Source organism: Melospiza melodia, chromosome 1, assembly GCF_035770615.1.
Source record: "Melospiza melodia melodia isolate bMelMel2 chromosome 1, bMelMel2.pri, whole genome shotgun sequence".
Lineage (NCBI taxonomy): Eukaryota > Metazoa > Chordata > Aves > Passeriformes > Passerellidae > Melospiza > Melospiza melodia.
Genome location: NC_086194.1, coordinates 150,459,101 through 150,484,046, shown reverse-complemented (window position 1 = coordinate 150,484,046; position 24,946 = coordinate 150,459,101). Strand labels below are relative to the sequence as shown.

Sequence of the window (24,946 nt, the reverse complement as noted above, 5' to 3'; positions counted from 1 at the left end):
GACTCTTTGGTTCCTTTCTGCAAAGCTATTCTGTAGCATTGACCTCCAGCAAGTTTTTGATTTGGGATTTTACCATCTCACAGTTTCACAGAACCATTTAGGATGGAGAAGACCTCTGAGATCATCAGGTCCAAGCTTTGACTGATCATTGCCTTGTCAGCTAGACCATGGCAAGTGCCATATCCAGGTCCAGGACTCTGTGTTTACCTTTTTCCTTCATGAGGTTTCTGTTAAACCATTTCTCCATTTTGGCAATGTCCCTCTGAAAGCAGTTTCAACAGCTCCTCCCAGTTTGGTGTCATCTGTCTTTGGATATGTTTTGTGTCATTGCCAAGATCTTTAATAAAGACATTAAACATGGTCAGACTATGGGGAATGTCCATCAGTAACTGGAGTTTAGCTGTACTTTGGAACATTGAACGTTACTTTCTGGTTTTAGTGCCCCAGTGTGGTTTTTACCCACCTCACAGTCCATCCATACAGTTAACACGAGTTTTTGAATAAAAGTCAGCTGTGGAAAACTGCCTAACCTTGGACAACTTTGCTAATGGCAAAGCACATGTTATCTAGTACTGTGTCCTCAGAGTCAATCATCTCATCACAGGAGGCAGTCAGATTGGGGTAAAGCATGACAGTCATCAAAGTAGCAACCCCTTGTTTAAACTTTAAAAGTGTGATTTCCAAATGGACTATATTTGGTGGTTTACAGGGCAATGGTGTAAAGATTTCTGTAGACAAAAAAAAAAAAAAAAACAAAAAAGAAGTGATGATTTATGGGTAAATCTCTTTTTTCTTCAAGTGTTTTAATATTCTGTAAAACGTTTCATGCCAGGTCTCCAGTGCTGTGTTTTTACTTACTATAAGACCTAGCTTTATACTGTTTTATAAATCTTTGATGTACAGTGGGCCTATTGTACTGACTTCTTCATAAGGTATAGTCTATTATTGCAAAGAATATTGCTTTGATCTACTTGACAGCTTTAGAGTAAGGACACATATGTGGTGTTTGATAGATTACCTGAGGGGGAAAGAATGTTGCTGCCTTTTTGTAATTATTCACTTTTTCAAAATTAATATATGCCAAATTCTTAGAAGAAGAATATATAATGCCTACATGTGGAGAACAGAAACAGAAGTGCTAGGAAATGAAATACAAATATAAGAGTGAGGTGCCATTAATGTCCTGATTTTGTTCCGTGATATGTCTAATATTATAGGTGAAATATCAGTAAAAGGGCCACATTTCCTTCTTCTTAGAAGAATTTTTAATATTCTGGTAAAAGTATTTCCAATATAAATGATAACTAGTTTAACTGCTGATCAATGATAAAACAGGTGAATTTTCAAGGAGTTCATTTCTTCATCTGGCAAATCTATTTCCTGGTGTCCATCACTTACCACCTGGATATTTTTGGCAAGACTTATTTGTCATACTATCATTTAGAACCAGAAAACACAAGAACTCCTCTTTGAAAAAGAAATTAAATTCACACCAACACACATCTTGGTCTGCTGCTGACCATGTAGGAATGCAGAGTAACATATCTAACTGCAAGTCAGTGAATGTTACACTCCTCAAATATGGCTACTGAGGTCATTAGCAACTTTTGGTTTCCAATAAGCTTGAGGTTAAGTCTAGACTTTTGGAGAAAAATTGAGGTATACAAAAATTATTTCTTTAAATTTGTTCTAAAGATTGTTCCTGTCTGATAACTACACTGGAGGCATTGAATGCAAAAAACAGTTAATTGTATCTTTCTTGAAAAACAAAAAGGTACTTAGAAATGCTTACCTTTTATTCACAATATCTTTGTGAGGACTATGACTCTAGATGAAGAAAAGATGATTGCTTTTAAAATTCAAGGCAGCTTGAGACATCTGAAATAGTTTCCAGAGGATGTCTATTGAAAGCATTCACTCACTTTCTGTTCCCTATGGTATATTTCTCCTTATCCCCTCCATCACAGAATCAGTCACAGAATGTGTCAGGTTGGAAGGAGCCACAGTGGATTCTCCTGTCCAACCTCCCTGCTCAAGCAGGGTCCTTCAGAGCACGTGGCACAGGATTGTGTTCAGACAGTGCTTGACTATCTCCAGTGAGGGAGACCCCACCACCTCTCTGGGCAGCCTGTTCCAGTGCTCAGTCACCCACACAGTGAAGAAGTTCTTCCTCATGTTAAGGTGGAATTTCCTGTGCAACACTCTCTGCCCATTGCCTTTTGTCCTATTGCTCAGCAGCACCAGGAAGAGCCTGGTCCATCCTCTTGACACCCTCTCTTTAGATACCTGTAGACATTGATAAACTCCCATCTCAGTCATCTCCTCTAAAGTCGTTCTCAAATAGGCCCAGCTCCTCAGCCTTCATCCCCATCATCTTCATAGCATGCCATTGGACTCGCTCCAGGAGCTCCATATCTCTCGTGCACAGAGCATCCCAGAAATGGACACAGCACTACAAATGAGGCCTCACCAGAGCTAAGTAGTGAGGCAGGATTACCTCCCTCAACCTGCTGGCAATGCTCTTTCTAACACACCATAGGAAACTTTGGCACTTTTGGCCACAAGAGCCATTTTATTTTCCACCAGGACCCCGAGGTCCTTCACAGAGCTGCTTCCCACCTGGTCACCCCCCAGCCTGTACTGGTGCTTGGGGTTATTCCTCCCCTGGTGCAGGACCCTGCATTCACCTCTGTTGAGTTTCAGATGGTTCTCTGCCCATCTCTCCAGCCTGCTCAGGTCCTTCTGAAGGGCTGCACAGCCCTCTGGGGTATTGGCTGCTCCTCCCAGCTTTGTGCCATCAGTGAACTTGCTGAGCAGGCACCTGCCCTTCATGCAAGTCAGAGATGAAAAGTTAAACAAGACTGGATCTAGTACCAACCTTTGGAAGACACCACTAGTTAAAGGCCTCCAACTAGTCCCTGTGCCACTGATCACAACCCTCTGAGACCTGCCATTCAGACAGTACTCACTTTGTCTCATCCCTGTTTCTCAGCTTATGTAGTCTTGTTTGTTTATTTTCTGCTAGCCCAAATGCATGGTTCTGTAGGCTAAAAGTCCCTAGCTATCCTATACAGTCTGAAATTCAGATAGGTATCTAATATACTAATAAAAACAGCATAAGCTCTTTCTTGAAAGAATGGACAAACTCATCATTTTTCCTTCCATCATACTTAGTCACAAGTTTTTAATTGTAGAGAGGAATGCAGCATTCAACAATCAGTTTTTGAAAAATATGGAAATATTTTCTCACAGTTTAACTAGAAATTAAAAAGTTGTCCCTGTTTTGGATCCCTCTCAGACCTCCCTTGCCCCTGACTGGCATTCTTTTATTTTTGCCTAAGCAATGAACAACAAGCCTTCCAAAGTTCTTCAGTGTGCTTGGTATTATACTCGTGTTGCTAACCATTAGAATACAGTAGGTCCTGCACAAATTCGATGCTTAAGTTACTTTCCCCCACAAAATACATGAAAAAAAATCTTGTTGAACTGCAGGAGCAACTGAGCTGATGAAGTATGGACTCATGTGCTGGCAAAACAGTCTCACAAAGAATGATCTGGGACTTGAAGTTTCTGATTGGAATTTTTCTTCCAGCCGATATATAGCCGATACATATATCAAGCATAATTTGCAGTCAGAGCCAACAGGCAATGGGCACAAGCTGTCATTCACCTGGGGGAAGTGTTGAACCAAACAGGGGAAACCTGGTGTGGGCACATCTTTATTTTCTTTCAGAAATTCCAGGCATGACCTCCTGGCTAATGTTTTCTGCTTTGTTAAAGCCTGCTTTTAGGTGTTTGACCTTTGAGTACTCTTCCTAGGCTGCATAAGTACTAGCTGCAAGAGTGTTTGTCTCCTTGGCAGATGATACTCTACTTCTAGACCTGGCTCATGCCAATCACTGAGTAAAGTCCACCAGCAGGTGTGGTGCTGGTGGATTTTGCCCATGTTCCATAGGGCAAACCCCTGTGTTCTGATAAATTATAGCAACAACCCACCATCTTCCTGAATAAATGATATTAATACTAGGGGGAAGCAAAAGTTATTTCAATTTTGGCATTTTGTTCTTTTACCACAAAAATTATATTTGGAGTCTAACTACTATAAATATTGGCTATTTCAAAGTGAGCAGCATGTTACTTGTATTCGTCCCAATAATGGGCAAGGCTGGGGGAAGTACAGCTCCTATCTGCTCAGACAAGAGCATGAATAAGCAAATGCTTGAGTGAGTAATAAACAGTTTCACCATTAAAGTGAACTAATTAATAGCTGAGAAGCATCCAAAAGGGAGAAGGCATAGAAAACTCATCTATGGCAGCTGATTCCTTCCTAGCTCGGCTAAATCTGATTGTGTGCTGATTTGTCACATTAGACATGCTGCAGTAATATTTGCAGAAAGTGTAAGTCATTCTCTATTGCTGCAGATGAGGCTTAAAAAAACTTTTCTGATAACTTTTAAAGCCCTTTAAAATGTTGGCTCAAGAAGTCTGGAAGAGTATGCTGAAGAAATATTTCTCTGTGCTTTCTTTAATTGTGGTTGTTGGTTTTTTTTCTCAAAGCATCCAATTATATCCACTTTCAGAGAACAGGAGTCTAAAAAGATCTTTAACTCAGTAGTATTGTTATTTCTTTATTTCTGTTTAAGGCAATCTCATCAACCAGTTGTTGCTGTAACTTCACTGTAAGATAAAGAACATGGTCAGCAGGATATATGTACAAAAGTGCTGTTGCAGTTGCATCACACATAAAATTTGAAGGAATGATAGCTAATAGAGTTTATAGCATATTTTCTTGCTGATGATACTTTAGCAGAGCAAACTTTTGAGTGATGAGCAATTTAATTGCACTTTAGTTAAGGCTATTAATTACTTGTGTGAAAAAAGGAAAAAATATTGTTGAAAACAAGCAAAAATTTGTTTTCCATTTCTCTTTTGCTTAGAAAAAAATAACAGTGAAAAAACAGTAAAACAAATTCCAGATAATACTACTTAGGAAGCCAGACAGTCAAAGTGTGAAATGGCAGATGCACATGTTGCACAGATGTTGTATTGACTGGATAGTATTCTTATGGAAAGCTTGTGTAATTGGAAATATTTTTAGTATGTTGAAACTTTGAGAAGTTGGCATTCCCATTTGCCAGTTTCTTTTGAAGAAGCTGTTTATCTTTTGTCTTTTAATTACTGAAATCTAAGGTAATCAGTGTTCAAGAGCCAAAACATTCTTGGTTTTTATATTTTATACAAATCAATTGAATTTAGGTATGTCTTGATATCCTGAAATGTGTTGGCACATCAAAAAAGCTAATACTGTGTAAAAATAACTTCCTGAGGGTTTCAAAACTTTTTTCATTATGCCTTTGGTATTTGTTGTAGTGAGTGGAAAGAGAGCTAGCTTAGTCTATGGTATTAGTAATGCCCCAGAAACAGTAGGTATAGAAATATGAACTAATAAAATATTTCTCAGATTTTTAAAATGTTTTTTAGCTTGCACAATTCCTGATCAGGTCTTGTGTACCTGCTCAGTTCTGCCCATGTTTTAGAGCTTTGAAATTTCATTCCAGGGAATAGCAGGTCATGCAGCATCTATTACCATAACTTTGATGTCCTGAGCTATGAGATGCTTTCTCATGGATTTTCACCACCTTAATTGAAGAATCACAAATTTATTGCAGCTGGAATTAATATGTTCAGTTTATTGATAAAATTATTGGAAACAATCTCATGACCTGGGATTTGTGGACTGCCTTTTTGCATGAATTAGTTAGTAACTGTAGCTTCCTTGTTTTAATGATTGTACATTTCAAAGAGTAAGCTATTACAATGCTTCTAACTAGGTTACAAAATATAAAGTTTCAGATACCAGAAATGGAGTAACAAAGTAAAGAGAAAGTAACAAAATTTGGATTATTCAGATTTGAAATACTTAGATTCTCAAGCAACTTGACAAGGGTTAGCTTAAAATTAGGCTTGGTTATTCTCACTGTGTTGGTTTCATGGATTTGGAAACAATGGAATATATCCAGAGAATTGTTTTCACAGTTGAGAAGGATTGCAGAAAGCTGCAGTTTCTAAGCACATACCACAGCTAGATCTCCAAAGTAGCTCTAATTTGTGTCACTGGAGTTAGGAAATGTCTTATGCTTTCATTCCTGCACAGTGAGGCCACTTCTGTGTGCTTCAAATTGAGACTGTGCCTTGTACATCCCAGATGGATTTGTAAAAGACAACAACTTCCATTACCTAAAAGCTCACAAAGTTTTGATAAGGAAGAATTGCATTTCATGTCAATCTGTGTAATGTCCTTAGAATGTGAAAAGGAAAAATTAAGAAGTAGGAGACAAAGGAAAATCTGTTTTGCTGTAAAGATGTGACCTTTAGTTTCTCTCCTAGAATTACAGGGAAAAAAAACGAATGTTCAAACTGATTGTTGCCATGAAGATGGCTCTTTGAAGAGATCTTCATGCTTAGATCCTGCAAATACAAAAAATAAAGGGGAAAAAAGTGTTTATAGTCTCTCTTTAACATACATAATTAGGAAAATTTTTATCTTACAACGAAGAGTCTCTTCAGTAAGCATTTGGACTTATGTAGCTGAGCAAGATCAACAAACATGTTAAATAAGATAGATATTAAACTGACAAGGTAAAGAATTCTTAGTACAGTAAAACCAGACATGAAATTACAGATTCAATGTGTATTTCCTTTTTGCTAGGAAGAAACCAGGTTTTCTTGCTGATTTTTGATGTCCACAAGCACACAGACTATGTGGGGGGAAAAAAATGGAAAGTTGTATCTGATAGCTGTTTAAGCACTTCATGATTCAAGACCAGTTTCTATGACATTTTCTTTAATGTTTTCTGTGACCACTTAAATTAAGGTGATAAGATGTTCCTGCATATCAAGATTTCGCATAAAATATACCTGGGGAGGAATTTACCCAATATAATAATCTACAAAGAAGTTCATAAATAACATTCTTCCAAATATTCCTTGCTTCAACACAGAAGGATATTTCATATTGTTAACAAAAGGAAAAATACAAATTTTTTCTCTAGAATATGTGAAGCTTCATATCAGTAGTTTAAAGATTCCCATGCTGGAACAAATCTAATGGGGAAACTCTCATAGGGTTTGTTGTTATTTTCTGGAAAAATAACAGCAAAATAAAAAGTTAGAGTGAGAAAGGAAAAAAGCAAACAGAAACCTTGAAGTGTTGGTTTTCTTCTATGTTCCCATCAATATTAGTTAAAGACTAAGGTTAACAGATTTTTTTCTCCTCTCTTTTGCTATTTTTCCAGATGTTTTAAAATAGAGCATAATGGGATAGATTTATTTTTGCATGAGTTTTAAGTACAAGTGGGGTTTCAGTCTACTTTTATTTTTTTTAGCCTACAATTCTTGATTATCTGAACCAGACCTTCTTGTGTCTGCTCAATGAACTGCATTTATTCTCTCATACTACTCTTAGTAATATTGTCTAAAAGATGTGAACATTCTGTACAATCTCTGTATTCCATACCCTGTCTAGCAATATTTTGAAGTTAACTTGTGAATTATTTTTATTATAATTATCTTCAATAAAATTGTGCTTTCTTATCCAATTAAAATAATAATTGAATGTTTTGTGAATTTAAAACTTCATTATTTCTGATCATTTAATGTACCGACTAAAATAATCTGAAGTATTCATTACAGAGATAATAAAAATATTGCTATTAAAAAGGTCCAAAACTCAAACTTTTCTTTCTATTGGAACACATGCAAGAAATCATATTGCCTCATTTTTGAGGAAAAAAAAAATAGAAGTCCATGAACTGTGTAAGAATTGCTACAGGTTTGCCATAAATAGCAAGTATAGTTGGTGGTTGGCACATATGCAGGACAAAATCACTGAAGGCAAGACAGTGGCTCAAAGTGACCCTGAGGAGAAGAAGTGTGAGAGAGCACGTGCTCTGGCTTTCTCACAGTGTGGCACTGCATGTGTCACAGTGCTGATTTCCTAAGGCGGCTGACGAGGAGGGGGAAGTTGCAGCGTTGGGTCACACGGTGTGAGGCTGAGGGCTCTGCATTCTTTGATCTGCACTAATCATCTCCTTTCAGTCATCTAATGCTGCTGTACAGAAGAGTTTGATGCTGTGGCAACATTGCCTTTAGACAGCTCTAGTTGTGGTTTCTTCCCTGCATGGAGCATCACCTGCTAGGTAGTGTGGAAAACTTGATCCTTGGCAGGAATTATAAACACATGGATTCTGTAATTTCCTTCATTTTAAAGTAAAATATTAATTTTTTTTCCTTAAAGAGAAAGATGAGAAATGTAAAGGGAAAGGACAGAAGCCAGTAAGGAATTAATTGAAGGCATAGTCAGTGGGCAGTGAGAAATTTAGGTTTTAAATTTTGTTTTCTTTATGAGAAGAATGCTCACTTTGTTCCCCTGAAATTCTCTCACAGGAAACAATTTTTTTCATGAATTTTACCCTATTTTTAGAAGTAAATAAATCTAATATAGTCACCCTGTATGTCAGTCTTCCTCAAACATTACATAATATTTTTTGTTCTCATCCAAATTAGAAGGCAGAATAGAAGTCTCAATATTAATTAATTTTTAATTGTTTTGTAAAAAAACAGGACAAGTATGGTGACAAACCAAAGCAGATATTGCCACTGAGGGAAAGCCATTATTCAGTAGTTGGCCATATTCACTGTTCAGTCACTTCTGTGACTTGTGATGGACCAGCTGATCACCTAGGGGTAGATACTCTCCTTAGTTTCATATTGATTTTCTTTAGGACAGAATTCCACTTTAGTACTATCGTGTTTATTAAGCAAAGAGGCTTAATTTTCTGATTATACTGCTGGTGATTATATTGTCTGCCATCCTAATTTTTCAATTTTTCCAGCCATCTGTACTGTTTTCAGATTCAGGTAATGTTGTATCACCTGAGACTGTCTAGTAGAATGATACATTCCATTATTCATGCCTGAGATTTTGTCAGGAAACAAATATGGCTATTTTTTCACAAATTCATTTGTGTGTTCTGTCAGAAATTCATGAGGTCTTCATACTCTTTGAAAAGCGACAAAAATACCTGCATGAATAAATTTTCTTTTAAATAGTAGTGAATTTAACATAAAAGAGCATAGCCTTTTCTGTATATAACATCTAATGAATCATTGACAGAATTATTGATAGAATTAAGTGCTTCCTTTTTCCTGTGAAATTAATTTGCATGAGTCAGAGCTGCAACAGTATCCTTGTACCATTTACAAGCAGTTGTATGCATAGCAGAATTAGCTATATTTTATAGTTTATCAATTTCATAACTAAATTTTTATAACTATAATTTTGAAACTAAAAAAAAAAGGAAGCCAATCTATAATCAGAAGTTTTTTATTCATTACACCTTAGTGATGGAGTGGCATCTGAATCAGTTTCATCTAAATCTATGTTCTATCTATTCAGATGAAACTGATTCAGATCTAAATCTAAGTGCTTCTATCCAAAGTTGAATATTTCTATCCAAAACGTGATGTTGCTGCATCAAATGTTTGTTAGAAGTTCATGCCCTTTTATAAATCTGTGTAGTTAAATAATTTATATAGCAATGAACAGACATAATACAGATCCAGCTTTAAATATGTTTGAAACCATAAAATATCTGAATCAGTTTCATTTAAATCTAGGTTCTATAACAGCAACTTTTTGGGATGGTTAAATTGTATGGTGGCACATATTTTCTATTTCTGCTAATGTTAATGGCCTGAAACCATGGCATGTCAAAGGAAGATGTACAAATTGATTTGTGTGGTTTTTTCCAAATATATAGTAACATGAAGGCATGTAAAAAAATTAGCACATTAAATACATACACATGCATAGAGCTAATGGAGAAAATTTTCACCATGCATAACTTGATTTTCTTAATAAAGATTGTTCCACAGATTAATCTAATCCACTTAGATAGTAAGTAGGCTTACTAGATTTAATTGCTTTATGGAGTGATTAAAATTTGTAGAATGGCTAAATTTTTTGAAATGTATGTGACAATAAAGTCTTCTGATTATATTTATCATTGAGCTATTCATATGTTTTAAACATAATTTTGTAGCTCAGTAGTGTCAGAGAGAGTGCCAAATGTGTAACTTTTTGAGAACGCCAATAAAAACCCCTAGCTGGAATAGCTGAATAATACTTGCATCATTTTCCTGGTAGCTTTACCAGTACTTGGGTTCCCACATAGCCACTTGTCAGATGTTTTCCTGAAAATAGCAGATATTTTGGTTAGTTCAAGGACGCTATCAAAATAAAGTCCTTGCCAGTATCTTGAGTCATTGCCATACCCTGTTTCCGTTCTTAGGAAGCTCTGTCTCATCATTTGATTTTGTTGCCAAAACCAATTGGGAGGTATCTTTTTGAAGGACTGTGCAGTACTTCTTGATACTTCATATGAGCAAGCATTCTCATTCCAGTAGAATCCTAGATGCTGTTCTTATATTGGAAAAATTGATGTGGTTTTTCTAAGAATCTTCAAAGCAGAAATCTTTTCAATTAAAAAAAATATTTAGGGATGAAGTAAATTCACACTAAAGTAGGAAGCCATATGAGGAAGGGTCCATTTTGCAGACATGAAGGCAAAACATAGAAGGATTACTCAAAAGGACATAAGCATGTATGTGGATGCAGAGAGTTTTCACACAGCAAAAACACCTCATGATAGATCTGAGTTCTGTGTTAGCCTGGAATTTTTAGAAATGCACAATTTAGTTTTGCACTTCAAATCTAAGCAAGTGGTGCATTTTAACATTTTTAATTGCTTTGCAGTTTCATTCATCCCCTTGCAATGCTGCACAAGTTGCATCCATAGTCATGCTATGAGGATTTTGAGATAGCTGAGCTAAAACTAAATATTTTGAATGGAAGAGTATAATTTTAACTTTACACTTCAGTTGAGGATTCCATAGGTAGAAAATTGTTTTTGAATGTTAATAATCTTCCCCTGGTCATCAGCATTAATTTCTGCAATTCTGTGGGGTTCTGAGTTTCTCTGAATACCAACAATTCTGTTTGTTCTGACTTGCTTGCAGGGAAATTCACTTGTGTCAGTAATAATAATTTTCCACTTTTCTTGAACATTTGAACATTGCACTGAATTTTGGTTGAGTGGGGCAGAGAAAGTAGCAGTGTTCCTTCATGGGCACACAGTGTTTAGAGTGGAAGGATAATAAAGAGCCTATCTCTATTTAATTTCTTTCTAATGTCTTTGATGTATTCTGCCACCTATCACAAAAGCCGATTAAGTAAAATTACAGTGAACTAATTTTTATTGTGCTTTGATGGCAGGGCTACAAAGTACATGCGTAGGGTCTCTGGCCTTGATAAATAATATTAATCTGGTACTGATGGTATTCCCATTTAGATAGAAGAGGTAGTTATCACACTGACTTACATTGAGGAGTATTTCTCAGGAGTATGGAGGAGATTAAAGAGCTGGACAATCCTTCAATTTTTACAGCTATCTTCCATCTGATTGAATTACTGGTTGCTAAATCAAATGGCAAAATCACAGATTATCATTGTGATTAAAGATTGGTATGAGTCATGCATATCATGCTAATAACATGTACTGAATCTAATTCAGATTTGCAGCTATTTCTAATTTCTCTGAACTTACCTCTGCAGCTCATTGGCTGCCATTACCTTCTTAGAGAGAAGACATTTTAAAGTTCTCAGTTGTTTACACATAGTATGCAGCTTTGGTGGTTTTGCTGTGCTTAATGGGTTTGCTTAATAATCTTGCATATTAGCACTTTTTTCCTCAGTACGTGCTCCTAGGCAGTGTTTCCAGCTCTTCATTTCACTGAGACTGTACCTTCCCCCCAGATTACCTGTGACTCATTGTATGAATCAAGACTGGAAGTTTCATTCTTGACTCATCCTAAGTAAAGGTTTCCACTACTTTTAACTTTCTCCATCAAAACAGTGGAGGAATAATAACTTAGTAAAGTAAAGAATTCTCAGAAATTAGCAGTGACAACTATTTCAGATTGTTTGGAAGCTGTTTGAATTAGAGAATCCCTAAAACTGAAAATCTGTTAAGCTTTACTGAGTTGGGGTCCTGTGTACAAGTTTCATAAAACTGATATTTGTTTGAAAACCAGTAATTTAAGACATTGGTTTAGAAAGCTGGGCATTTTTTTCTTCAGAGCTACAGGGATAATTAGATTTGTGTGTTTGCATTAGTTCACCTGTTTTCTTGCAGTAGTTTGTGTGTCTTTTTTGCTTTTCTGCTAGGATAGGCTATCTGGTCTCTACAGATCATCCTTTTTGGCTGATTCTTTGCCTTCCAAAGAGATTCAGGATCAAAAATAAATTAGCTGCCAAACTATTATTTTTTCAGTGGGAGATGGGCACAAAACTCTTCTACGTTCTCTTGACAAAATTCATTATAAAGGCAGTAGTGCCTTCTCCACACTAGGTAAGGGTTCATTACACATTGAACACCTGGAAGTTTTATCCATTGTATTTCTATGAAATTCTTGTTGTACAATGTAATTTCTAAGTAGACCGGTCTTGGTTGGGTGGTTCATTGGATCATTTCCTAGGTATGTCTGTGAGCAAGCCCACCATAGCAAATTAATTTATGACCAGTTAAAATACATACTTAGATTAATGCTTAGGAAAGTATTTTGATAACACTCAACAACAAAGAGAAAAAAAAATCAAAAAACAAAACCAAAAAAGCAGCAGTTGTTAGTGAATGAAAAGGAACTTCATGGCCTGAACTTGGAAAAACATTTCTATGGAAAAACAGTATATGTAAACAATATTCAGTAAAATGCACAGTCTTTTTGTATCTTTATTATAGTACTTCATAGCAATATCATACAGAAGCGTGTAAAGGTCAGAAGTGTTTTTCTTTAAGAAGTAAACTTTGTAAACTGTTTGTATCTGGGCCTGCTGATGGAATTCAATGTTGTTACCAACCCACAATTTGAATGGCGCCGATGGCATCATAGAACTACAGATAAAAGCTTTAAAAATGTCAGACTGCTGCAGGATGTGTCTCACAATAGTTCTCCCCTAATTTTCCAGTGAGATTTAAAGTCCACTCTCATCATGACTCAAGTGCTGGGTGCTTTGGAGCAGCCTCTCAGCACTGAGACTGATGGGGCTGGAGAAGGCTGGAGATGCAGCTCTGTGTGTCACCCACCCTGAAGGCAGCTTGCAGAGCTTCTCTTTTGGACCTTTCATTCCTGCTCCAATGCCATTTTCTTTTATTTAATTGTTTTAAACAAATTCAGTGGGCATGGTTTAGGATGCAGTTTTGATGTTTAAGTTAATCCAAGATGAGCTGCTGTGGTCTGTCCTTTTACTTCACTGCTTTGTATTGTACAATGAACCAATGAAGGAAACAGAACAGGCCAAAAAAATCAAAAGGATTTTTGGTTGGTTTGTTGTTGTTTTTTCTTCCTGGGATTATTTTTTTTGGATGCTTCAAGACCCTGAACTGTTTTACTGTCATATAAGGCACAAACGAGGAGACACACATTCAGTCTGGCATGGACTTGTATACCAAGGCTGAGACAAACAACTTGTTAAAAATGGGGATATTTTGTCATGGTCTTGAAAAACATATTCTGGAATTACTAATTTTGTAGGTTTTAGTTCACATGGCATTTCATGTGCTTTACTTTAAAATATTCTCAACAAATTGAAACATGGTTTAGTCAAAGATCAGTTTAGGTACAAGTTGATATAGGTGAGATGTAGCAACCTAGGAAAAAGAAAAAAAGCAGTAAGGTACAGATAGATAATTTTCCAGACATCTAGCAGCTTTAAAACCTGAGGCACTCTAGATCCCAGCACATGTTTCACTGAGCAGTAGTGTGCCAGCAGTTGAATATTTCTCACTGGAGACTCCTGCACTCTGGATTTTTCTGTTCGTAGCATGTAGTCTGACTCAGTCTGACTTATATTACTGGAAATAATGTAGAACGAAGTTTGTTTAGTTAGGCAGCATCTGTACATGAAATCTTTTAATCTGCTGTGGATTTAGTTATTTTAGTTATTTAATTGCCTTTAAAATGCTCAAAATGGGTAAAGTATCTCATATATATGAAGAAAAAGATTGTACCGTTTGATTCTGGAAATAGTTCATTTAACTCTACTGTTACTCATTTAAGAGGTTGAAGATAGAGTCTGTATTATGAAAGTCAAGTACCAAGTTACTTTACCACATTACAGTAATGACTTTTTATTGTTCATACACACATTCATTGTCTCTTAGAAAATTATACCTAAATTTTTCTTTTGAGGCTTTGTTGAATTCCAGTTTGAGTTATTGCCAGATATTTGGCATCTTCCTTCTGCATATTTTCATTTATTTTACAGAATGCTAAATATTAGTCAATGGGAAAATATCCAAGTTTACTCCAATGGGAGTAAATAACTTTGTTAAATTTCTCATGTTTGGAAGTCATAATAGTGAATGATATTTCTAATATTTCCATATTAATATAATTTAATTATTTAAACTGCATGGAAATGTGGCCAATAACTGAGACTGGTAAAATTAGTCTGACACCAAAATCTTGATACTGAAATGTTAGAGAATGTCAAAGAATTGTAGAATCAATAAGGTAGGAAAAGATCTCCAAGGTCAAGGTCATTGAGTCCAACCTCTGACCAAGCACTACCATGGCAACTAAACCATAGTGCTGAGTGCCACATCCAGTTCTTTCCTGAACACCTTGAGGGATGGTGATTCCACCGATTCCCTAGGCAGTCCATTCCAATGCTTTAGCACAGTTTCAGTGGAGAAATTCTTCCTGATGTCCAAACTGAACCTCCAGCTTGGGACTGTTTTCTTACACTTTCAGTGATAGCTTGGGAGAAGAGGCCGACCCTGACCTTGCTGCAATCCCTTTAGGCATTTGTAGAAGACTAAAGAAACCCACCTCCTTCAGTCACTCCCTGTAGGACTTACTCTCTAGACCCTTCACCAGCTCAGTTGTCCTTCTCTGGATGCACTCCAACGCTTCAATGTCTTCTTGCACAATTCCAGTTAGACAACATCAGCAGTCATCTCTAGGCAGGTCACCTGGTCATAGAAGGAGATCAGCTTGGTCAGGCAGGCTCTGCCTTTCCTAAACCTCTGCTTGGCTGGGCCTGATCCCGTGGTTGTTCTGTACGTCTGCAAAACCAGGGTGAAGTTTCAGCTATTGCTTTAGAAAATATCCAGATGAAACATGCAAGAAGGCTCTCATGGAAAAATGCTGTTTCTTGGCTTTAAATAGAGAAAAAACCCATAACAGTGCCCCCTCCCAACCCTCACTCCCCTGCAAAAAACCCCACACAAAACAAAAACAAAATCAAACAAAAATAAACAAACAAAAACAAAAACAGAAGAAAGTGTGCAAAACTCAGCAAACCTTCACCATGTCTAAAATAAATATGTATTTTAAGCCAATATTTTTTGTAAAAAGCAAAGATATGAGCTTGAATTTTGAATTTAAATATGAAAAATAACACCAAACAGCTAATGCTTTTAGTAAAAATAGTAATGAAAAAAGGCTGTGAAGAAAAAACGCTCTGCCAAATTCCAGCCTGGTCTTTTTAAATTGAAAGCCTTTATTTGGAAAGAAAAAAAAAATTGAACACAAGTTTCTTACTGGCCTTCACAGGGTAGCAAAATAAACATATTGTTTGTATTAATATGGAAAAAAATAATTTTGTTGGCATTAGGAAGGATTTAGCACTTGGATATCCCTGTTACAATTGGAACATTTAACACAGCTTTGATTTATGAATATTTGCATCAGTGTTTAACAGAATGTAGCCTCTTACTTTACTTTTGATGAGCTGGGAAAACATTGCACAAAGAAGCTGAGTTTGTATTGCTCCTTGCCATCACAACTTGCATGTAATTCCTGCAGTATTGTGAAAACTGCAGTTCCCTTCTGAAGTAATTCTGTAGGTCCAGAAGCTCATATACACAATTGCACTTCAAATTGGCATCATTTGTTTTGCAACAGATTCTGTTTGAAAAGAAAACTCCTTAGAGGGAAAAAACCCGTTTGACTTTTATGAAATAATCTACTTCAGGCATCTCTGCTATTTTGGTTGCCTCATTTTGGCTTGATTTAATAGTTCCCTTTTGGAGGACAGCTTTAGGTTCATTTTATAAAGGACTCTTTTTGCAGCTGGATTGATACAAGTAGAAGCAATCTGTCTAGATTTAATAAGAGGACTGAAGTCTTAATTTGGAACTTTATTAGACTGGAGGACAAAATTTATGTTTGTATGTTTATCTTTCATTATATTTCAATGTGAAATTAATATGTCAATTTGTAAAATAATTTTGATAATGGTCAGAATTAAATTCAGTCATGTAACTCATATGCAAAGCATAATATAATTGTTTTAGTTGGAGTGTTCAGTAGAACAATGTGGCAAACAAAGGTCTATTAGATAACAATGATACATTAACTAAATTTCCAAACTGTTGGAAACTTCTCAATGCAGTAGATGAAGTACTTAGTACCAAGGAAGAAATTATCCAGTGTTACCTTTGTAATTCCAGTCCAAGCATAATGGAAAACCAAAATGGAACATATTCCTTTTCTGTAACTTACTTTGTCAACTAGGCAAGATTTTTATTTCCATGTAAATATTAATACTTTTTAGAAAAAGGAATAAAACTTGGTCACATACAACAGTGATGGAGCAGATGTGATTGGCACTTTGATTTTGTGGTTTCACACTTGTGAGTCTTTCCATAACTTATGTAATGTGAAGCATGAGCTCATGATTGGCTGAAGGGTTTTGATCAGAGTTAAGAAATGACTGGAAATTTTACTTCAATAGTGTCATTATATGACCATAATTAATATGAGAAGCTGGAAAAAATATGCAGATGTAGATGCTTTTCCTCTAGAGCAGCTGCACTTCCAAAGATTATATTGCCTACAGTTATTCTATTAATTAAAGGATTATTCTGTGAAGTACCAGAAAAAGAACATTAAAATGTTTATAGTGAAATTTGCACGTGCTTACATTGTTTTTGTTGAAAATTCTTGAGAGATTAGGAAATATAATGTAGCAATTCTACCAATTGTTGTAAAATGCTTCTCTTTGATTTGGTAAATGTGTTAGTTGTTGGTCTAAAGTATTAGGTTTTGTGTTTACCTTTTTATTTTATTCCTGCTTTTATTTTGTTTTATTTATTTTACCTTTTTATTTTATTCCTGCTTTTTATGGAGTAAAAAACTTTGAAGACATCACTACCGTCTCAGTATTGTGATCAGAAATGGAAAATAAACAAGACTTACCTGGTTAAAATTGCAGTGACCTTAGATGAGACTACTTTCCAATGTTGAAAAGCAAATCTATTTATTGATCCTTGATTTTATGATGTACTTATCTCTGTGTGTTGTACAGGCCATGCCATTTCCATGCCCTTTCTCATGGTAGATATATGTGCTATATGCCCTAGTGAACTCAAGAGGTTAAGCTAGTAAAGTTACCTATCTCAACACATGAAAAGGAAGAATTAACCACAGTTCCCCAGCTACCAGCGTAGCTTTCAACACCTTTTCTATGGTGTGTAGTATTGATAGGATATATAACTGTGAAAGGACAAGAAAATGCACTGAAGTGATCTAAGAAGTAAACTATCATCTTGATGTGTTTTTTCTAGCTATTGAAAACCTTTCCATATTGCAACTTATTCTGACAGAGAAACTGTAGAATACCTCTGATTGAAGTACCATCTGGTTATGCTCAAGGCTTTAAAGCTATTATCTCAGCTTAAAATTTCAGCGTCCTGTACTTTTTTTCTTCACCAAACTATCCATTTTTAAACCACAAATATTTTTCCAGTCCTTTCAGATTTTATCTAAAAGTATATTTTAACAGTATTTAAATAGTTCTTAAACAATAACAATTTATCTTGATAGATGACATGCTGTGTTTTTTCATTTTATTTTAATTAGCTATTGTGGAACCAAATTCCCTTTTGTTTTATTCCTTTGAATACTGTTTAATTATAGTTATCATGCCAAATATCTTAAAGGTTATTTTACCAATACAGTTTCATTTAACATAAGCCATGTGGAATCAATAGTCCTGTTTCCTAAAGTGAATGCTTGGAAAATCTTACATTCATATGTTAAGAGTACACATCCTTTCCTCATTAGCTGGAAAGTACAGGGATTTTGGCACAGGTTCTGTGTGGAAGCATTGTGCAGCTTTTATATGGATTTTGTTTTTAGCCTTTGATGACACTGTTTAGAATAGGAAGTATCTAATAAGTAAAGCATTTTGTCTAATGTGCTGCCAGTGTGTTTAATATATGCCTGGAGGTCTGAAACATTATCTTCTCCACTATAGTAATATGCATTTAATTCTCTGAAAGCAGAAGGTCGAACTTTTAAAAGGGACTCAAAGTACATTTTCAACTAAAATAATTTGAACCACATGGGATAGGGGACCGGAGTAATGTACGGTTGGTTTTTATGGTTTAATCATGATCATGTTAATGCACACCAGTAGCTAATTAAAGAAAACTTTTATTGTTCATTTTAAATGGGTTATGTAAAGAGTAAGAGAATTGATATTATACAGCCCAATGATAAATGTTACCATTACATTTGCTAACAGCAAGATGATATTGCTGTTCTTGACATCTTTAAAGTATTGGCCCATTTATTCCATAACAAAGCAAAGAATCTTTTAGAGTTGTTATACTGAGATTGTTCCTTCTCATCTTCTTATCCCATTAGAGGAATACCTAAATGCTTCCCAAGTTTATTACTAGGCATATCTTCAGGTTAACTCTGAAACATTGTTGGAAGGCTTGATGTTCTACTGAGCTGAAATTGATGCAAGTTCCAGTAGTACTTCTGCACTTTTATTTTGTACGCAGTTGTGTTATGTACAGCTGTCTTGCAAATCATTGTCCAAGTGTTTCAACCTTTATAATATATGTGGTAAGACCCTACATAAGTCAAAGTTTCATTGTGAAACTGGGTGGCATGGAAAACCGTAATAGGATATGGCGTCTTTCACCTTTTGGGCACTGGTTCATATTCCATACTGCTTAATACTGAGCAGAAATTGCCTTCTGAGTGCTGTTCAGTGACCTGCATGAATTGATTTGGGGTCTCAGTAAAGTTTCTGTAGTTGAATGTCCTCATAACAGGAAACTCGGCAGTTGGGACCAATTAGCACCCTTGCAGCAGTCTGCACAGAGAACCTATAGCCTGGCTGGTGATGGAGACAGAGCTACTTTCTTACCTTCCTAGAAGTGCTTTGTATAGACCAGAACATTTAATAATTACTTAATGATAAAAAGAGGCAGAGGAAAAGAACTAGGCTTCAACTCAAATCTGTTTAGGTGTGAGAAGAGAGGATCCATTCAGAAACCAGAAGTAGTGTGATTTCTTCTTCCACTTTATCATATACATGTGATGCTTTTCTCCCTGGAAGGTTGTCACTTGGTGGATGACACTGTATTTTCATTTCCTCTGGCCAAGTCATGCATAACCTAAATGTCAGGTAGCTGCAGAAATTTATTCTGCATAGAGGAGAACAAGAGAATGTCATGTATTAACCATAAGAGTGTCGTTCACCACTGAATCATGCTTTCTGAAAACGTTTTTCATCAGACTTAACTGATGTCTGTGTAGCAATTAAAAATTTCTGGGTTTAGCAACATATGCCCTCAACTTAATTACAGGCAGCATTTCCATGAAATGATGTGGCAAGATTTTTTCACAGCTCCATCCTTTCTTTCTGCTTGTCCTCAACACATGAGCAATGAAAATGTGTATTTTTTAAATACCATATGCAGAGTTTATAATGAGAGATGTCAAAATAGCTGTTTAGTGGAAAATATTCTGAAATATTCTTTTGCTGCCTTATCTGTACCAATTGATACCATCTGTACCAATTTTGGAAGTGCCATCAGTGCAGGATATGGGTGAAGCACTTTATAGTTTGCCAGGCAGAGAGGCTGAGGTGTAAATAGCATAACTTTGCTAGGATATCAGGAAGAATGAGGATTTCTTGGCTCACAATGTAGTGATTCATTAAAATGGTCTCTAGTTATTTTTACAGAGGCAGCATTAAAAGTGATATCACATTTACAAGTCAGTGATATGAGTCTGCCATAGAAAACAGCCACAAAGAATTTTATTGGTTATTTGAAAAATATGTACATGAGTGAATCTGAAAAGATTGTAACCAGAGCTGGCAAAAACCTTTTCAAAGAAAATCTCAGCTAGTTAATGGTTCTGGTTTAGGATTTCCTCTGTAATACTTTTTCTAGTATGTTCATTCCTTTAAAGAAAAGGAGAGGGGATTGCTCCCTTTGTTCCATAAAGCACAATATAAAGGAAGATTTTAAAAGCCTGCTTTTCTTTACCTCCCTCATAACCCAATTTCTGCAATACATGTAGAATCTAATACATTGCTGCATAAAGACCATATAAATTTGAGGAAAATGAGAAATTCACTGTCCTTTATTCCTATTGTTAAGTTGCTGATAAATTATTCATTTTTAATTATTTATTTTTAATTCATTATTCTCTTTTGAAGAGGAAGTTATGGTACTGTTTGCCCTAGTTCGTATTTCACTTTTTGAAGATTCATTTGGGTGGTCAAGATAAGAAGAAATTACTGAAATGGGTCCTGCAATGAAGAAATTAAGTCATTGAGTCAATGTGCAGCGTCAGCCATAAAAATCTAATGAAATACTGGACATCTGGATGGAGATGGAGAACAAGACAGAAGAAGCATTTCACTTCTGTAGAGAACTGTAGTGGTTCCACTTCTTGGGTGCTTCATAGAGAACTCAAGAAGGCCATAGTGAAGTTATAGAAGTAGAAAAGGGAGGCTAAAAAGATTGAAGGTGCTGGAGCACCTTTGTGAGGAGGACTAAAAAGGCTGGGATTTCAATGTCTGAAGAGGAGAAGGCTGAGGGGGGCTGTGGTCATACTTTACAAAGTCATAACAGCACTAATGAAGCTGAATGTGGACTTGAACAATTCATATGCTACAAAAGGTTGGGGGAAAACAATGTCACTCAGAGGAGATAGTTTAAAACAATTAAAAAAAAAAAATTGGAACTTGTTGCCCCCAAAGGTTGTGAAGAGCAAACAGTGTCAGTGTGTTCAGAAAGGAAGTGGATGAATTCATGGACGAGAAGCCCAGAAATGGTTACTAAAACGACCACACAAACATGTACCCCTGGCATCCTCTACAGGAGCTGTAGAGGAGCAGATTGCAGGATGTGGACAGAGTTTCTGGTATTTCTTAACAGAGTTTCCTCCTGGTGCTGTCGAGAACAGTGTAGTGGGCTAGATGGGTTAGGAATCCAGCCGAGTTGGGCGTTTCTTGTGTTAGCTCCTGTACAGAGCAGAGCAGAAACTCTACTGCAGTAGCACAGATGGAAGTGTTAGTTGTGCTGTGGAAGTTATACGGGGTGAATGTACGACTTTGACCTTCATATGAATCTGAGTAATTAGTCATATATCAATAATTATCGAATTTTTGCAGATTGTTTTTTTGCCACGTATTTTAGTATATGCTCCCCACCTTGTCCTCAAGGTTTTGATAGAATTTCTACTTGTTTCATGAGCAGTATTGAAAGTGTTTTTTACTGAAGTACTTCTTTGTCTTGGGATATCTCTGTCTCTTGAGTTCGGACAATAAGATCTCTGGACACAGCCTTGCAACTTTTTATTTCAGTCTTGCACTCTTTTTGTTTGTCAGTGGTGTATGTTTTCTTTTTGAAATATTTCTATATGCAATGATTTCTCACATGAAACCCTAAGAATGTCACAGCCAATACCCTATCTAGCCTTGGTAAGCTAAGAGCTCATTCCCCTCACCAAGATAGTCTTCAGATAGTTTTGATGTTTCCTTAAACCTTAGTGTTTTATATAAGGCACCTGCCTTCCGTGACTTGTTAAGAAAACTATTTTTCTACAATATATTTTTCAATACATTTCAAATTATAATTTCCATTTAGTCTTTGTAGTGGCTTATTATTATGCTCCATTTCATCTAATTACAGTACAGAATTTTAGTGACAAAGGTGACTTTTTGAGCATCAGTGCTCAAAATTGGAAAACAATTCTAATTAAGCTTTTATTTGCAATACATTATTTCATAGGTATATGGGTTTATATTAATCTATAAATTTCTTATAAATACTTTGAAGTTTTTTTAATGAAAAGTTTAAATTTTTAAAATGTTTTCCAGCCCTAGAAATCCTTACTGCTTGTTTTTTTTTTTCACTTTTATTTTTTTTTGGCTCTTCAGCTATTGTGAGTCATCATTTCATTGGAACAGACACCTGCTGTGTTTTCATGAGTGATTACTGTGTTAAAGTTAACTTGGCGTATTTTTTTTTTTTTATAATTCTCTCTTTTGACATCATGTTTATGTAGTGATTTTTTTGCTGTGACTGAAGTGGAAATAGCTGGAATATGGATATCAGAAGTTAATATAGCATTTTCCTTTGCAGGTTTCCAAGCAAGAACAGAAGAAGATGGATGTGGCTGATGGAGGAACAGTTGAGACTTGTTCCCGTTACAGCGGGGCTCAGGACAGTGGAATTGGCAGCGACAGTGTTAAGATCAGGATCATTCAGATCGAGCAGCACAGTGGCACCAGCCAGCACCGCATTGCCCGTCCTTCCCGCCAGTCCTCTATCGTGAAGAACCTCAACTTCATTCCCTTTGACATTTTTGTCACAGCAAGTCGAATCTCATTGATGACGTACTCATGCACTACTTCACCTAAATCAAAACCAGTGCAAGATCAGAAAGATGGTGAGAAGATAAGCAAGAGCTCCTTGAACCTTCCAGAAACCGTCTCAGGCAGCAGCCATGATACCAAGAAGCCCAGTCAGCCATGCATCTCTTCTGTCACAGCAGACGATCTTTTGAACAGTAACCCTCCCCTGTCTGCTGGCAGGAAACCAGGTCTTCTGTCACTGGAGAGCCTGCACGCTTCCACGAGGTCATCTGCTCGCCAAGCCCTGGGCATCACGATTGTACGGCAGCCTGGGCGCCGCGGAGCGGGGGACATAGAGCTCCAGCCATTTCTCTACCTGGTTGTGTCACAGCCCTCTGTGCTCCTCAGCTGCCACCACAGAAAGCAAAAAGTAGAAATATCAGTGTTTGATGCTGGCCTTAAAGGAGTCACCTCAGACTACAAGTGTACAGGTAAGAGCATTTAACATCCAGTCCTGGTTATAACCATGAAAATGATTGCACGTCTCAGAAGTTACAGAGGGTGGTGGAAAACAGCTCAGGAACTTCAGGACATCTTTAAATATCAATCACTAAATATACATGTTTTTAGGATTGTGCCTCACAGCTGAAGCAAGTTAAGTGTGTAAAATGTTTGAAATTAATTAAGATCTAACCTTTTAGCAACCAGTTCTTCCTGTTTCTTAATACTGCTTTCTCATTACCAGATTGTGGCAGGGGTTGTTGCATTGCTGTAACTTCTCAAAGTTTTCTAAGGAAGTAAAGGTTGTAGGCCAAGGTAATTTCATAAAGAGCATTTTTTATGACTGAATGTCACAATATTTTCCTATACCAGCCCACCAATAAAATGTAAAGGTAAACACTGTAGAATCACCTGGTGTTTTGGACATAAGCTGTAAAAAAAATTAACTGATCTTTCAAGCAGCATCAAGAGATGTCATTTTAAGTTTTCATTCAATTGAGCAAGAGGGTTTTGCAACAAATTCCATCTCTTAAAAAATGCACTTTTTTTAAAATTCCTTATGCAGAGTTTATAATGAGAGATGTCAAAACAACTCTTCAGTAGAAAATATTCTGAAATATTCTTTTTCTGCCTTATCTGTACTACTGAAGAGAGAAATCAAATGATTGCAATTCATTTGTCTAGCAGTCAGTACAGGGTATACTGATTTTATTTTATCATTATGGAGTGTTACCCCAAAAAATGTTAATGAGTATGCAAATAAACAAACAGCCAGAAGGATATGGGGTTTTAAATTGTTTCCTGAATGAGAGCTGTGGGTACTGCTAGTTTTTCGTTGATAGTATTTCCAGCACAGGAGTTGTGAACAGTAGTATACTTTTCTGTGCAGCTTTAACCAATCTTTGCTGAATAAGATTGTATCTTTTGAAAATTAGCATTAAAATAACATGCTTTTGCAAAGGACTAAAAATGCAATCAGTTCTCAGAAATCTGAATTGTAGTGGAACTTTTAAGAGGAATTAAACAGTGAAAAAGATTACGCAGTGTAAGAAAAGATACTTAAAACAGGGAGATTTGTTCTCTGCTACATTTTATTAATCCTTCTGGTTTTGTCTTTCTCTGCTGTTCCTGTTCTGTCTTGCCTTGAATGAAACACAATTGTGTCATGAATTTGATTAACTCCAGATTCTCATGTGTATTTCTTACGTACTATGTAAAATGTTATTGCAGCAATTAATGTGAAGCAAACTCACAAAGCAAAGCTTGAAGGAAGCTTGGAGTAGGTCTAAGATCACATCTTCATTAAGTTAGTGCTTTGGAAAGATGCAATAGGACTTCTTCATGTCTCATGTCTGAGGCATTCAAGCATGTCCTTGCTACAAGCTGCCACCACCAATGAACTGGGCAAAATTCTGTCTTTTCTGCTTCTACGATTACCTCCTGAAGTCTTTCACCATCTTCATGTCTATGGTAGCAATTCTACAAAACACAAGCTGTAATAAAATCTTCTTATAACTTGAAAGTGCATCAGGGTGCACAGAAGCATGGCTAGAAGTATAAATAATAAAGATAGTAGGAGCATAGAGCCTGAGAGCTCCTCAGTCACCACAGGTTGCCAGGTTGCTCATTGGGAGACTAAAGATTAGCCATACATGGGTCTTACCCCTTTCTTTGGCTTTAAGTTTCCATGTCAAGCAAATGCAAAGA

At 36.3% G+C, this 24,946-nt stretch overlaps 2 protein-coding genes across 7 annotated transcripts in view; one reads left to right on the top strand and one right to left on the bottom strand.

Annotated features, from left to right (window-relative positions):
- LOC134426653 (cytochrome c oxidase subunit 6C) overlaps positions 1–24,946 on the bottom strand; it is a 475,168-nt gene that overhangs the window by 327,488 nt on the left and 122,734 nt on the right. The gene's annotated exons all lie outside the window — the stretch shown is intronic.
- VPS13B (vacuolar protein sorting 13 homolog B) overlaps positions 1–24,946 on the top strand; it is a 429,375-nt gene that overhangs the window by 289,919 nt on the left and 114,510 nt on the right. For all 6 annotated transcript variants that reach the window (XM_063171820.1, XM_063171844.1, XM_063171830.1 and 3 more), the window contains exon 34: positions 22,527–23,229. In XM_063171820.1, the coding sequence (XP_063027890.1) occupies positions 22,527–23,229 (703 nt within the window). The remainder of the gene's footprint in view (positions 1–22,526; positions 23,230–24,946) is intronic.